This window comes from Anabrus simplex, chromosome 1, assembly GCF_040414725.1.
Source record: "Anabrus simplex isolate iqAnaSimp1 chromosome 1, ASM4041472v1, whole genome shotgun sequence".
NCBI lineage: Eukaryota > Metazoa > Arthropoda > Insecta > Orthoptera > Tettigoniidae > Anabrus > Anabrus simplex.
The window spans coordinates 673286056-673303216 of NC_090265.1; the positions used below are offsets into that span (position 1 = coordinate 673286056).

At 39.2% G+C, this 17161-nt stretch overlaps 1 protein-coding gene across 1 annotated transcript in view; it reads left to right on the forward strand.

The window, feature by feature from the left end:
* Positions 1-17161, forward strand: part of LOC136886104 (tonsoku-like protein) — a 250748-nt gene that overhangs the window by 178911 nt on the left and 54676 nt on the right. Inside the window, exon 20 of the mRNA XM_068227232.1 lies at positions 9784-9962. Coding sequence (XP_068083333.1) covers positions 9784-9962 — 179 coding nt within the window. The remainder of the gene's footprint in view (positions 1-9783; positions 9963-17161) is intronic.

The window sequence follows — 17161 nt, forward strand, 5'->3', positions numbered from 1 at the left end:
CTTTAAAATTCCTGTATTAAACTGTGCATTATCCTTCGGATACAGCGAGAGCTGTATCCCGACGTATCCGTTATTACGAGCAATTAAGCATGCGCAGTTATTTCCGTTACTGACAATTATGCACCCAGTGATTATATTGCATGTGATGGATCATCTTCGGTATCGGTTCCTCGCTATGTCCACTAGTGAGCTCTCTCATCAACATTTGAAGGCGATGTTGGAGTCTGTTAGTAATACCCGTTGACTGCAATTCCGTAAAGAAAAATGAAAATGAAAGAGAACATGTGTTCATAATAAATGCGTAAATAATGTGTCCGATAACAGTTGTTAACTCTAAAAAATGATAGCTGAAGTAAACGATCGCTTAAATTTAATGCTAAATACTGCAATTAAGTAAGAATGGGATACACCTCAAGATATGGCAGAGGGCATCATTGATTTCAGAGGTTAGTTTTATATTCCCACGTCTGGTTACATTTCGGAAAGCTATTATCATGTAAATTTATAATGGGAAGGTTGTCATTTCTCTACTGGCGCTTGATATATATTTTCATGGTAGGCCTACATACATGGTTAAATTAGGTTAGGTGATGCTGTTTGAATAAGAAAACTAAAGCATTTGCCACAAAATGCAAAATTTTGTATTGTTTTCTCGCTGTGTTCACTTACAAACTCTCTCATCAACATTTGAAGGCGATGTTGGAGTCTATTAGTAATACCCATCAACTGCTGTTCTTTGAAGGTTAAGTCAAATTTCCACCTTTACAATACGAAGATTCTTTATTATCTAATTATTTACAAATCATTTTTTAAAATATGACGCGACATGTTTCGTCTAACTTGTAGACATCATCAGCCGCAAGAGTCTTTAAGAGAAAGCAACACGGACAAGGACAAAGCAACACATTAAAATAATTCGGGTAGTCGAATACGTCAATTAAAATGGTGAAGAGTGTTCAGGATTGTTCAGAGCACAACACTTAAAAATATATTGTTGGCATTAAAATTAAAATTGTCCATATGGGTTGTTCAGTAAACCTTGGTCTTAAAATTCTTCTTTTTGAAGGTGCTGTGTTGACATACAATATTCTGTTGTGTCGGTGAAAGTTTGATAATGTGGTGCACAATTGACTTATTCGGCTACCCAGATTATTTTAATGTGTTGCTTTGTCCTTGTCCTTGTTGCTTTCTCTTAAAGACTCTTGTCTACAAGTTAGACGAAACATGTCCTGTCATATTTTTAAAAATGATTTGTAATTAGATAATAAAGAATCTTGGTATTGTAAAAGTGGAACATTTGATTCAACCTTCAAAGTATACTTACGACAATATGGGCTTTACAGTGAAGTTCATTTTATGTAACTGCTGTTCTGTAAAGAAAACTAGAAATGAAAGAGGTGAACATGTTTTTGTAACAAATGCGTAAATAACGCGGTGGATCGTAGTTGTTTTGTTAGAAATAAAGGCTAAGTAAACAATTGCTTAATTTTAATACTCTACCCTGAAATTAAGTAAGAATGCAATACACCTCAAGATACGTCAGAGGGCATCACTGATTTCTGAGGTTAGATTATATTTTCTCGCGTCTGGTTAAATTTCGATAAGGCTGTTCCCATCTAAATTTATAGGTAGAAGGTTATCACTTTTCTACTGGCACTGATATAAGTTTTCATGGTACATAGTGGGTTACGTTAGGTTAGGCGACACTGATTGAATAAGAAAACTGAAGCATTTGCCACAAAATGCGACCTTTGGTATACTTTTTTTCACTATGCGCGCTTGCAAGCTCGCTCTCGTCGACATTCGAAGGCGATGTCTGAGTCAATTAGTAATACCTATGAACTTATGTTCTGTAAAGAAAATTAGAAATGAAAGATGAGAACATGTTTTAATAACAAACACGTAAATAATATGGTTGATAGCCATTGTTAACTCATTAGAAATGAAGGCTAAGTTAATGATCGCTTAATTTTAATACTCTACACTAAAATTAAGTAAGAATGCATTACACCTGAAGATATGGCAGAGCGCATCACTGATTTCAGACATTACTTTATATTTTCTCACGTCTGGTTAAATTTTGGAGAGGCTATTCCCATGTAAATTTATAGCAAGAATGTTATAATTTCTCTACTGGCACTTGGAATTTGTTTTCGTGATACATATAGTATAGTTAAGTTAGGTTAGGTGATGCTATTTGAATAAGAAAACTGAAACATTTGCCAGAAAATGTGATCGGTCATCTTCTGTACGGTATAGATTTTTTGCTATGTACACTTGCAAGTTCTCTCCTCGACATTCAAAGGCGATGTCAGAGTCGATCAGTAATGCCTGCCGACTGCTTTTCTCTAAAAGAAAATTCAAAATGAAATAGGATAACACGTTTTTGTAATAAATGTGTAAATAACGTGGCCGATAGTAGTTGTTAACTCGTTAAAAATAAAGGCTGAAGTAAACAAGCGTTTAATATTTAATGAAATTAAGTAAGAATGGAATACAGTTCAAGATATGGCAGAATACGCTCAGAGCATAGTTTTGTTTTCTCTCATTTAGTTAAATTTCAGAAAGGTTGTCCTGATGTAAATTTGTAGCGAGGAGGTTATAATTTCTCTATGTGCTTTTGAAATACGTTTTCATGATTTATACGGTTAGGTTAGGCGACGCTGTTTGAAGAAGATAACTGGGAACGTTTGCTACAGAGGCCTCTGGAGTGATACTATAATTTTTTCAGTATGAAATTAAACATACACTTCTACATACTATCGGATTCAGAAAAATAACAAATGAGCAAGCCGTAGCGTGGATATCATCTGCGAAAACGCAAGTTTTGAACAAACTGATTGTCATTTCGTACCAATTTGATGTGTATGGTGTGTTTCTCGACTTTTGCGAAGAATCTGATATAATGACAATCCGTTATAGTGAGTACATTTTTCACCGTTATGAATTCTCGCTATAACGTACTTCTATTGTATATTATTTATTCATTACTGAGTACACAACAGTATACTACCGTACACAAATTACCAAAATGACCTCCTTTTCCGTGAGACACTTATTGAAGTGATCCCCAATCATTTGCATATGCCACTTCTAATCGTGGCTTGATACTTTGATGAGGATTAGAGCAGGCCTTCTGCTCCAGTATATTCTACAAGCAATAGTCGAGTTAGTTAATGTCAGAGCTTCAACAAGCAACATTAAACTTGTACATTTTGCGTTCCAGCCAACGTTGTCAACATGGCATTGTGGTTGGCACTCAGTCCTGCTGGATTATCCAGAGTTTACCCTCAAACATATTGGTGTTTAAGGGCTTCACAACCCTTTCCAGAATGTTGCATAGATGGTCAGTGGCATGTGCTTTAAACTCACTTTTGCAGAAATGTTGTGATGTGGTGCCCTCGTACAACACTCCTCAACAAACTACCACTGATCTAGGTGGTGACCTCTTGCCATTTTTAGGAAATTGGCAACGGCTTTCTAAGAGCTGCAATCATTCTGGGTGTTCATTTTTCCTTCCATTGTGAAAATTTTCTCCTCCATGGAGAATGTTTGTGGGTTAGGATCCCATTGGTGTCCAGTTGCCATTTTTGTTCTGTACATTTGCCATTTGCATGTTTCTCCAACAGTCTCTTTACTCTTTGGCTGTTACCTGATGTAAAGCTACCTCAGTCACTGTCGTGTACTGCTTAGGTACACTCCAAGCCTAAGGTCTTCTTTAATAATATACCACTTCATTTATGGCTGATTTTCCTTTCCTCTGAAATGATTCTCTTCTTGTGGAGCAAATTTTTTTAAAATTTTCTGGGTGACAACGTAATGCAAGTGTGTAATGGACTAGTATAACTTGGAAACAATTCTCTAACGAGCTCGATAGCTGCAGTCGCTTAAGTGCGGCCAGTATCCAGTATTCGGGAGATTGTGGGTTCGAACCGTACTGTCGGCAGCCCTGAAGATGGTTTTCCATGGTTTCCCATTTTCACATCAGGGAAATGCTGGGGCTGTACCTTAATTAAGGCCACGGCCGCTTCCTTCCCATTCCTGGCCCCTTCCTGTCCCAACGTCGCCATGAGACCTATCTGTGTCAGTTCGACGTAAAGCAACTTGTAAGAAAACAATTCTCTCAACCCATGGGTAAATAGTGAAAATATCAAGCTTGATTAGTAGGTGGTGGTGGTCTCATTATCACGACTTGTGAGGTGTGGCCATGAAGTTGTTTACGTCTATTATTATTATTATTATTATTATTATGTACATAGTTATATATGACAGATTGTCAATACAGACTTTCTTTGGTATAAATCGTTGTCGTATAATTTGTATGACCTGTCTTGTGTAACAGAACATGTGATGTTATGTCGTGATACATCTGTTGTATGTTTATTTAATACAACTTTATTTAATGTAAGAACACATAATTAATAGTATATAATTTATTATTACCTGTAAATATGATGTATAATTTGCCTGCTGTCATTTCTTGATGGATACAGTACTTTTGTATCCATCTCTTGGCACAGGCCAGAGTAAAATATAGCTTCCACCGAAGTCCCAGTCTCATCCATGACTGTGACAACATGGAAGCTGCTGGGGTATGGGTGGTGCTGAGTAATGACATTCAGAGCATGACTAGTGCATCTGAGTGTTATGAAAGGTGTTGCTCATAGGGTCAGTCGTGCTGCAATAGCACTTTTTGATCCAGTGAGGAAAGCTATGGCAAAGTACCTCACTCCTCGTCTTGCTTAGTACGCCTCATTTTGGTGCTGCCATTGGTTTTTGCGGTTTCCTTATAACCGCATAACCTTTGGTGGTGCTATATGAGGATCCAACCAGCCTCTGGGCTGATGACCTAACAGACATGATGTATAAATCCGATGTAATGTTGTGTGACACAGGGTAAGATTCCAGAACAAAGCGCTTTTGTCACTAGAGTTTTACAGAATGTTATGTTCATTTGTACATAGGTTATTGGAGACTCAAGAAGATTCGAGAAAGCATGTTGTGTCATACTTTTCTGGAAGCCTGGCCTGGCAAGGTATATAAAAGGACGGTCTTGGGTAGTTGAACTGTTAGTGAGAGATGTTAGTCGAGTCAAGTATGTGAACTTGCGTTGTGATTTTGCCCTTGAAGTGGTTATGTTGTGTTGGTACAAGTGTTCCATAGTTGGTTGACTTGCTAATGTGCAGTCGATTCAGTTCAAGATGGTGGTTCATTAATGTGTGTGTGTAATGTGTACCGGTATATAATTTGTAAATAATACAGTGTGCACAATTGCCAGGATCTCGTAGGTGTGTCTTTGTGAATACAATAAACGCTGATGGTTGCTGGTGTCCTTTTTTTTTTTTTTTTGTGACAAACTATTTCCAACCCTATCGTTGACAGAGGAAGTCTTGTATCAGTTAAGACTGCTGCAAATAATGAGTAAAAAATCGCTGGAGTCTTGTTACCCTTGTATCGTGTGATTATAGTGATATGGTTCTCCTTCATTCCCCATTCAATGTTGACTGAACTGCGGGTGTTCTTCCAAGATCTTTCATTCCAGGAGCTTAGATAATAAGGTTGCTTTTTTTGAAAATAACGCTGCAGGAGTGCCAGTCTAACTTATTGTAGCTACCTCTGTTAATTATGGATAGAACTTATGGCACGAGTAGGCACATGTAACTACTTAGTAGTTCTTAACAGCTGTTTACCAGGGATGAGATAGCCTGCACTCTGAGGGCTGATTTAAGAACTAATTTCTTTGAGTGGTGCTTGTGAAAGTACAGCACTTGCAATCTCTGAACCAGATTGTTTGGAAACAATGGCTGATGAATAGAAGCATATGTTCATTAGTGGTAAGGTTTATGAAGAATTACTGCGTTATTTCAAACTTCTAGGCTCTGGTTATAGTAGTAGTGATGAGGAAGATCTGGATGATAATATCCACATATATTTGAATCGTTGTGATGCAACGGCAAGTGAAAGTGGAACGGAACTTGGCAACACTACGATAGGGCAGATGGAATTATGCAGACAGACTAGTGAACGGGAATACAGACAGAACGTTTCAAGTGTTCAAACAGAAACTTGCCGATGAAATGATTGCTAATCACTTCAAAGAAGGCGTTGTCAAGCGACGGGCTGGAGAATTTCCATCACAATTGACCAGCCGACATTTTCCTGTCAAGATCCCTCCAGCAGAAGCCAAAGGAACTAAAACTGCAAAATGCTGTGTTACATATTGACAAAAGAAGACCAGAAGGGAATGTGCATGGCAGTGTGACTCCTGTAACATTCCATTGTGTCTGGAGCATTTCCAGCCACACACACCAAAAAAGGCCTACTGAATTTCAAATCCTGGACTCCAAGCAACAAGGAACCTATTCCGTGTAAGTGCATAAATGATATGCTGCCGTCCATTTGGTGTGTATAATTTTTGCACATAATCCTTGAAGGGTTTATGTACTAAAACATTAAGAGGCTGTAACACATATTAGACCCCCAGGATTAACAACAAGATCAGTTTTTGTGCCTTTAGCCTCTTCAGTGGCATGCCCGAGAAATTCTTGGGTGGCGCACGCATGCCCATAATGTCACTGCTCGAGAAATTCTCGTTTAGTTGCGGTGTTCATTTTGCGATCGCCCAATAATTTCTCAGGTACTGTAATCTCTTTTGAAAATGGTTTCCAGCATTCTCAACTGATGACGGGAGGGTTTTCAGCATTATTCATGAAGCCTCTGGCCTAAAATATGCCTTATGTTCTCTACTTTACATATACAGTCTCTGGCCAGCTGACGAGATAAAGAGAAATGGCGAGCGTGAAACGGAAGAGATGTTTGTATGAAGATAAAATAGGGAACTACATCGAAGATGGATCTCTAAGTGACATTAGTATTTCTGATAATAGTGAGAATGATTATATTGATTCTTCGGATGATGGCCTTCTTAGTATCTCTAGTGAAAGTGAAGAAGATATTTCGTCAGAAGCTAAAGTGACGGTAGCAGATGTTCAACATACATTTGTGTGGAAAAAGTGTAACCCTGGTGATTTTGTGCAAACTAATATAATTTCATTTATAGGAAATCCTGGTGTTACCAGAGGTAATTGCGATTGACTGTTTTGAACTGTTTCTAATGCATGAAGTTGTAAATTTGATAGTGACCGAAACAGGTTCGTGTGCTAAAAGTGAATTGAAAAACCTGCAAATGAATCTCCGCATACAAGGGCATAGTTTTGGAAAGAAACAAACTCTTATGAAATTCGGTAGTTTATTGCATTAGTGCTGTTGTTGGGAATAATACAAAGCCTGAAATAAAAATTTATTGGTCACAGGACAGTATTCTCTAAACACTAATATTTTATGAAACCATGTCACAGGCCTAGTGTTAAAAAAAAGTGTAAATAGAGTGTAAGGTAAGTTTTTATTAACCTTGAATAATATATGAATGTGTTCCCTTGATAATTGCTACTCATTCCTTGCTTCCTAAAAATAAATAATTTCCTCCGAAAAAAGCCTCACCTTTCTGGCACAGGAGGTCTGTCAGAATCCACCATTGAAGGGGTTAAGGGATTTTCTTAATGTTTTTCCCCTAAGTTCCTGCAGACTCTGTCCCACACAAGCAGAACAAGGAGTTGATGTAGTGACCTTTGTCATATACCTTGGACTGTACACATCCAATCTTGCACCAGAACTGTATCGGTTTCCTGAACTCGCACGTGATAAAAAAATTAGAAAATTTATCTTTCAGCATAGCCTTTCTTCTGAAACTATACGGGTAATACCCTGCTTTGTCACTATTTTGTGTGCTTTGAATTGTAGCATTTCATGTGAAACACCATATCCATTGTCATATTAACATTTCACATAATGAAGCAGTTGATTTTCGACTTCAGGAAACTTTCCACCAGGCGAGTTAGCCATGCAGTTAGGGGCTCGCAGCTGTGAGCTTGCATCTGGGAGATAGTGGGTTCGAACCCCACTGTCGGCAGCCCTGAAGATGGTTTGCCATGGTTTGCCATTTTCACACCAGGCAAATGATGGGGATATACCTTAAGGCCACGGCCACTTCCTACTCCTAGGCCTTTTCCATCCCATCGTCCGGCTCCATGGCTAAATGGTTAGCGTGCTGGCCTTTGGTCACAGGGGTCCCGGGTTCGATTCCCGGCAGGGTCGGGAATTTTAACCTTAATTGGTTAATTTCGCTGGCACGGGGGCTGGGTGTATGTGTCGTCTTCATCACCATTTCATCTTCATCACGACGCGCAGGTCGCCTACGGGTGTCAAATCGAAAGACCTGCAACTGGCGAGCCGAACTTGTCCTCGGACACTCTCAGCACTAAAAGCCATACGCCATTTCATTTTTTTCTATCCCATCGCGTCGCCATAAGACCTACCTGTGTTGGTGCGATGTAAAACGAATTTTTTTTTTTAAAGGAAACTTTCCACTTTTCGACCCTGGAACATTTTTCTTGATTTGTTGTTTTCAAAAGCAACTTTCTGTTTTTCTGCAAACTGAAGGTATACCTTGTATTTATAATGACACCTAAAGAAAAACAAATGCAAGGTAAGAGTGGGGATTATTTTTCTGTGGATTCCATATAAAAAATAAGGGTGTGTGATGTATACAAGTAAATACTGTGTTTGTTTTTCTTTGTCTCTGCATTTTTATTGATCTCTGGCGATCCTTGTAGATCAGTATTAAGAGTGTTGGACTCTGGATCCCAAGATTATGAGCCCGAATCCGGCAGAGATAGTCGAAATTTTGAAGTCGGACAAAAGTCCACTTGGCGCTCTGTACAGTATAATTTCAGCGTATGGAAGGTCTCTCATGACACATTTTAACTGACAGAATGAATTAAAAATCAGCCAGAAGTTGATCAAATGAATTTTGGTACCTTTGCTGCCTGGTAAAGTAAAATGGAATATCAAAATTGACTCTCTGGCAGCATAAATGGCATCTAAATTGTCTACAACACTGTAGCTGAGGCCATGTTTTTGTCGTCATTATTATTATTATTATTATTATTATTATTATTATTATTATTATTATTACATCTATTCAGCCAGCTATGGGCTACAGCTACACAAACTACCTGCTGTTTTTCTTTCAAAGGCTTTCACCTTTTGCTTTACATTGCAGCCAAAGGTTCTTCAATCTCAGCCTTCTGTACTGTCAATCTTCCGCCGAGATGTTGCATGGTTTATCAGGATGTCTGTCTAGATTCCCCCTTTCATCCACAATGTTCTTCCTGAAGATGGTTCTGTCTTGAATTTCTTTGCGGTTTATGCCCCCTTCCTTTAGATCTTCTTGCATTTCTTTGAGCTAACAGTGATGAGTTTTCCATTTTTCCTGAAGAGCTCCATGTTCATTCTCTTGAAAGGTCAGCATCATCTTTCTGATTGTGGTGGTAATCTTCTCTGTTCTCTCATACAGTTCTTTATTAGATTTCAGGTGGAATGTAAAACCCTCAGACACTTTCTTGGGTCATAGAATTTTCCTGAGAAACTTCCTTTCCTTTCCCTCAATTGTGGGATCTTCTGTTTTGGCTAGTGCCTCTGCATTCTGGTCTGTCTGCTGTGCAGTAGTTCCTCAGTTTTGCCTGGAAGGAGATCGATCTGAACCTACAGTATATGTATCATGGCACAATTTAAAGGCCATTTCCATCCTCAACCTTTACCAAAACTAACCTATCACTGTTTTAAAAAAATCATTTTTACATTCCAGTCCTCCTCCTAAGATATATTTTTGTACACTTTTGTATTACATTTTATTACTGGTATGTGTTGTGTGTGGTGTTGCAGTGCTCGACATTCATATCCAGCGGTGCTTGGAAGAATGCGACTCCTCTCGGGCTCTGGTACTCACCGAACTTGGCTTGGCTGCATCACAATTAAAGCCGGTGTTCCACATTCTCCGCCCTCAAGGAGACTTACAGCAACTTCTCTTGGATGGCAACATGCTTATGGACGATGGCATCAAGGTAAATGATGTTAGTTTCCTGAATTTACCGTGGTTGCTGACCCTGTGGTGTGAGGGCAGTGTGCTGTCCTCTTACCCAGAAGCTCCAGGTTTGATTCCCAGACAGTTCAGGGATTTACAATGGAACCTAGGTTCCCTTTTTTTGGAGGGACCACGAAGAAAAGATACAACACGGGAAAACGGAAAATCCGGGAAAGACTGAAAACCATCAACAATTTGACTAAACATCACAAAAATGAAATATGTGTAATTATAATCTTACAAACACTCCTAAACCATCTAATGGTCCTTCGCCTACCTAGCGACCGCTGCTAAGCCCTAAGGCTTGCAGATTATGAGGTGATGTATGGTCAGTGTGACTAATCCTCTTTGGCATTATTCCTGGCTCTCTAGATCGGGGTCGCCATCTCACCATTAGATACCTGGTCAATTAAAGGTAATCACGTAGGCTGAGTGTACCTGGAACCAGCCCTCATATCCAGATAAAAATGCCTGACTTGGCCGGTAATTGAACCCCGATCCTCCAGGTGAGAGGCAAGCATTTTAAACCACACGACCGGCTTCAAAAATTAATTACCGGTACGGGAGTTAAAATTCTCGATACTCTGTATTCAGTTTTACCAGGGAAATATCGTCGGTTTCCCATGAAAACTTATTTCAGTTCAGCAACTTTGATCACCCAAACTCTTTCGAAAAATCTAATAACGCCAAGCCAAACAACAATCGACAAGTAGTTTTTAATTCTCTAATTTAATCAAATAAAGCACATTAGATACAAAAGCGCCCAACATGATGGTGAAATCTCTTCTTTCCTTAATCTTCCATTGTAATTTGGTCACCGGTATACTGTTTGTTACCGTGGTTTGGTGGATCAGCAGAGGTGAAAGAAGATGCCAGGGTGAATGGCTCTAACCACCAAATCAAAGTTAAATTAAAACTTTAACAAAGGTTATATTTTCTGAGTTTTAACAAGCAAGAATAACAAAATTTAACAAGTTTTCACTAGGTGGTATAACAACAATATATCAATTTTTTAAAAAGGCTTAGAAAAATCCAAGATTTCAAATCCTAGACACTCTTGGGCTACAAGCCCCTAGCTTTACAACTTTTGAGCTCCTAGTTCAACTTTAACCAAGCAACAATTTGTTCAAAAGGGCAGAAAACCCCTGATACATGGAGCACTTGCTCCCAATTACAATATCAGGCCTCCCAGAGGCACTTTTACAACACAAGAAACGAGCTGACACGCTCTCAGTTTTTCAAGCCTCTTCAAGGCAATAGTAGACTTTACAATAACTTGCCATTAAGGCACCACTTACAAAATAAAATGGGGGTATCTTGTACCCAACCTACTGGGCCTTAGCAGAAAAAGAACAGGTTAAGTAAATGGCCTGGAATACCAAAAGGAGGAGTGTATATGCGCTCCTACCGAGCTCGATTGCTGCAGTCGCTTAAGTGCTGCCAGTATCCAGTATTCGGGAGATAGTATGTTCGAATCCCACTGTCGGCAGCCCTGAAAATGGTTTTCCGTGATTTCCCATTTTCACACCAGGCAAATGCTGGGGCTGTACCTTAAATAAGGCCACGGCCGCTTCCTTCCCACTCCTAGCCCTTTCCTGTCCCATCGTCGCCATAAGACCTATCTGTGTCGGTGCGACGTTAAGCAACTAGAAAAAAAAAACATGCATTCTTTAAACCTAAAAAGGCACTAGGCCCATGACACAGGGGCTATTCCCAAACTATGGAGGTGACCCGTAAAAGAAAGAAATTTAAAACATTAAGGAATAGAACCAGTTACCAAAACGTAGTCACCTCAAACCAATATGAAGGGGAGCTCGAGAGGGTAAATCACTTTATCCTCGAATTACACTTACAGATTTTATGAAGTTTTTACATCAAACGGCAGAAAATTACATGTTGGAAAGATAGGTTACATTGTAAAGGTTTCGGACCTTTCCTGCAGGTTAAACTGCTGAGCTAGCAAGAAATAAAGATGTTAAACGGCCATTACCTTACTGAAGACCTGCTGCCTGATGAAAGAGGCACCTCCCGCCTCCTGCTACACGTCCACACACTAGGTTAGATGTTGATCAAGTGGCTAAGAGATGCGAAAATCAGCAGTTTATAAACCCTCGGGGAAAGTTCGAGACCTTTCATGAATAAAACAGCCACACCCTCTCACGTTTATTGGGTCGCTTAAAGTTACACATCAAATCAAAGAAGAAACCTGTGATTGGTAGGAAATTGATTACAGAAATTCTTGATTGGTTAAATTCAAAACAGGCAGAAAGAAAGGCTAAATATTGCCAACCCAAAAATGAATGAACGAAATTTAGTAAAGGAAAAACTTATGAAAACAAAATTTCTTCTGAAAGGTTCTTTCACTTCGCACCAGGGTGCATGATCATAGTTTTTGTAGTGACCTCTATGAGAGAATGTCCAAACTTCTTGCTGAATGGAAAACAAAACAAGAATTTCACACAGTTCAGGAAACTTTGCCAAAAAAAAATTACGGTAGTGACATCTTCTGAGAAAATTTAAGTTGGTCCAGTTTTAAGTTCCGAGTTTCTCCTGTAGAGGAGGTTTTATTGGCGCAAGATTTAAAAGTGCGGCATAGAGGTGTACCTCCCGGTACACTGTTCATAATCAGTTTCTGAAAATCTTGTACCATGTAAATTTGGCCTCCTTCGAATTTTAAAGGTTATGCTGAACTTGAGAATATGGTTTCGAATCTAAGTCTCCATTCTTAAATGTTCTTGAGTGCATTATATTCAGTTCTGCCCGTCACTAAACACATTCAAATTGGAAAGAGAAAATAATGTCATCAAAACTTCAGAAATTATGGTCGAAAACAGTAATAGGCAATCCCAAGACCTCCCATGGCTTTATGTATGTACTGTAAGGTGCAACATCTGTTCTGTTCTCACTAATATAATCGTAAAAGATAATATTAAATTACTAGATTTAAGGAACAGTTTTGATTGCTATCTGAAAGCTCTGACTTTACAATGCACTGAGGGAAGTGTCGAAAACCTGTTCGGCGATACAGTTGAAAAAAAGTAAAAATATAAACATCTAACCATGGACATAATGTGGACATTTTACAAGTACGAATATTTGACAAAACTCGTTCAGTGTTCAAGTAGAGCTGTCGAAACGCACTCTATCTCCTTCCAGTTATTGAGGCCACTCTCTGCTTTATTATTTGTGAGGATTTTCTAAATTATACCACCCAAATGTGATGCTAAGATGGTCGCTTATGCAAGTTAACTGCCGAATGCTTTTCTGGTACTGTACTTGCTCTAATTATCGTAATGACAGGGCGTTAATGCCAAGATCCATAAGTATTCCATAGCTGTCTTTTCGTGAGATAACAGTTTCTTGAAAATGCTTGATTGAGGATTTAGTTTCTTCAAGGAATGGATAATGCAGGATTTTTGCAGTGTGATTTAATTGGGATGCTCGCAGGACGTCTATGGCTGAGATTTAATTAATTTTGTCGGGTAAACACCAAATGTGTCACCAGAGATCTTTTACATGCCGACATCGTACGACATGGAGTGTCGAATGGACTTTTTTCCGCCCTTCAAAATTCCGACTACCTCTGCCGGGTTTGAACCCACTATCTTGGGATCCGGAGGCCAACACTCTACCACTGATCCACAGAGGCAGCTTAATTTGAACGAATATTCCGGGAAAACATAGTTTCTGGAAAACTGATAGTCGAGGTTCCACTGTAGTTCCGGATTGAGGACTGGAACAGGATTCACTCAGCCTCATGAGAATAAATGAGGAGCTGTCTGATACAGGAGATAGTGGACATCAAGAAAGCCAAGCAGTATGGTTGAGAATGTCATCAAGCCGACCATGCAGCACTTCCAGTATCTGCTGGCCATAAAGCTGGATAGCAGTCATCTTGGCAGGCCATGGGTTTATCTTATTTTTATACATGGTTTCCATGTGACTTTAGTAAGACTAGCAATGAAGTAGATCCAAGAATTCTTCAAATGTAAGATTTGAAATATATATATTTTTAATGGCTACTATCTGCCTCTGTGGATCCGTGGTAGAGTGTCGGCCTCCGGATCCCAAGATAGCGGGTTCAAACCCGGCAGAGGTAGTCGGATTTTTGAAGGGCGGAAAAAAAGTCCATTCGACACTCCATGTCGTACGATGTCACGTGTAAAAGATCTCTGGTGATACATTTGGTATTTACCCGACAAAATTAATTAAATCTCAGCCATAGACACCCAAGAGAGATCCGGTTTACTCTGTCTGCCATCTAACGGACCTAGAGTAAAACGGAACGTCGAAATTGATGAGCAGACAGCCTTATGGTGTCAAATCGAAATGTCTGCACATGGTAGCTGAGGCCTTATGATTATTATTATTATGATTATTATTATTATTATTATTATTATTATTATTAATGGCTACTGTGGGTTACCATAGTTACTCTCCTGTAACACCCCCCCCCCCCCCCTCACTTCCCTCCCCCTGATTTAATTTCAAAGATGCCGGAGGGTATAATAGGTGAAATTTTCACATAATATAGGTTAGGGTGGCATGGTTTAAAAGCAGAAAGGGAACATCTAGCATCTTTAACCCTTACCCCTCGAATTAAAGTTCTCTGTGTTGTCTCTACTACTCGTATATTAAATAATTTCTATATCTTATATGACCTGTATTAAGCCTCGGATGGAAGTTTAAAAATGGAAGTGAAATTGACTAGTCTCTGGCTACAGTTGCACAGTGTGATGGTAATGCTGATGTTGGTGCAAGTGTTAGATCAGAGAACAAAATTCAATTTGGAACAATAAATATCTTAACAATCAATGGGAAGGAAAATGATTGATTGACCTAATGGAGAGCACATGGCGACCATGTTCGTTTACTGTCACTCGAGTCTTCACGTGTGTGAGTGGACTGGACACAACTGACAGCTACACTGCTATCTAAATAATAGATTATTGACTGACTGTCAAATAGTATATGGATTTTACAAAAGTTCCACGCTGAATCAAAAAATGGCAGTACGGTATAGCATCGTGTATTTTGTTGGCTAAGAGACAACAGACGAGCAGTAGGCGATGCAATGTTATGTCGGGCTTTGCCCGACACACGACCGGAAAAGGAACATCGTAATGTCGGGCCTCTCCCAACAGACAGTGGTAAGTGTTAAACTAACATACAAAATAATTTTAAAATCGATACTTTATTTACACAAAAATTTATATTGGCACCTTTAAACAGTTTTGTATCAGCCCCCTCCTTCATTACTACAGCTGACTGGTTACATGACTAAACACTTCGCCACAGCTGCATGGCACCATGCGGAGTTCAAGACTGCGCAGTGTTGCAGTATCTGATATCTTACGACAAAGTGGCGATATTCCATCACTTTTTCGGTATAATCTGATGAAACCTGCTGGCACAGTGATCTCCTTCTCCACAGACTTAGTCCATAAAGTGTTCTGACCAATCTCTACTTGCTTTCAAATCTTTCCGCGCATTACCAAGACTTCGTGCAACTTCAAACGCTTTAAACTGCTTCATTTCATAATTTATAGTGTTGGAGTTGTCTTTTGCTTTCTGACCCATGCTGGAACTTTGATGGCCACATTTTCATATTTTCCTTTCTTCACACCTCAGAAGGAATTAGATTTTTTTTTTTTTTCTCCTAAGATTTGTCTCTCTGGTTACACCATACATGGCTGCACTTCATATTTATTACTCCACACTCTCAGTCCACTTTCTGCTGCATATTCTACCACGTTCAATTTGAAGGATGCCATGAAACTTGTTCTCTTGCTCATTTTCACTCCTGCTTGTGTACTGGATGGTTCCTAATTACAGTAAAACCTCGTTAATTCAAAGTCGTTGGGACTAAAAAATCGGACTTCGAATTACGTGATTTCGAATTAACCGCCAATTCGCAATTCAGAAGTATCAACCCTTGCTGCGTTACAAAATATTCTAAGCCCCGATACTGCAGGCACAGTTTATACTTTTCAAATACCATGAAAAAAGAACTATTTCCAAAATGTATCCAAGAAGGTGCATTTACAGTATTCAAATAATACACTTGGATATCTCACTTGCAAACTTAACCTCACGCAACGAAAGAAAGAAAAAAACACGATTCAAAGACAAGGAGAAATCTATGCTGGCTACCATGTGCAATTGCTTTATTCATTGGATTACTATACTGTATGCATTTTAGATGCCTTGTATTTGCACAGAAAATACCCGATGCCCTTAAAATCGAACTTTCCTATGACTCTATCCTTGTACGATTTCCCGCCATGGCACTTCTTTCGTACTTTAGAAATGTAAACACTTGCCGCGTCACAAAGTGTTCTAAGACTCATTAATACATGCAATCACCTCGATGCACGGTTTAAACCTTTCAAATGCCATGGAAAAAAATATATTTCCGACATGTATCCGACAAGGTGCATTTACAATGTTCAAATAATGCACTTGGATAAATCACTCACAAACATAACCTCACGCAACGAAAGAAAAACACCACACAATTCAAAGACGAGGATAAATTATGCTGGTTCCCCTGTGCAAATGCATTATTTTTTGGATTTCTGTACTGTTTGCATTTTTAAATGCTTTGTACTGGCATGGAAAATGCCCAACGCCTTAAAACATTGTGGCTTATCGAACTTTCCTATGAGGAGGGAATAAAGTTTCTCGCTTCCATGTGCATTGCAACGCACTACAATGACCCCCGTCCCCCACTCTTGTACGATTCACCGGCTGGCACTTTCTCCTTTAAATCATAAGACCGTTTACGCTCGCATTAAAATAAAGCCATGCAGTTTCATCGCCAATGACAATATTGTTAGGTGCCTACGAATTTATTATATGGCCCACGTTTTTTCGTTAACTGTCGGCATCACCAGTGTTCGTGGATTCTGTTTTTCCGCACACTGCCTGTTGCGTGATATTACGGCGTTCCCTAAAAAGTTGAATACAAAAGAATTCAGATTTCATTCAACTTAGTAATCATGAAGCGCACTGTGGACCCAACGAAGTGAGTGTAATTGCGGAAAGCTATGGTACCCCTCGACATTCCGAAACACACGTTCTATTATGGCGCGGATAAATTTAGAGTTGAAATTACTCTGTAACATACTACTGTACTGTTTTAAAATGTAAAGGCAGTTTTGAATTAAAAGTCTGAAT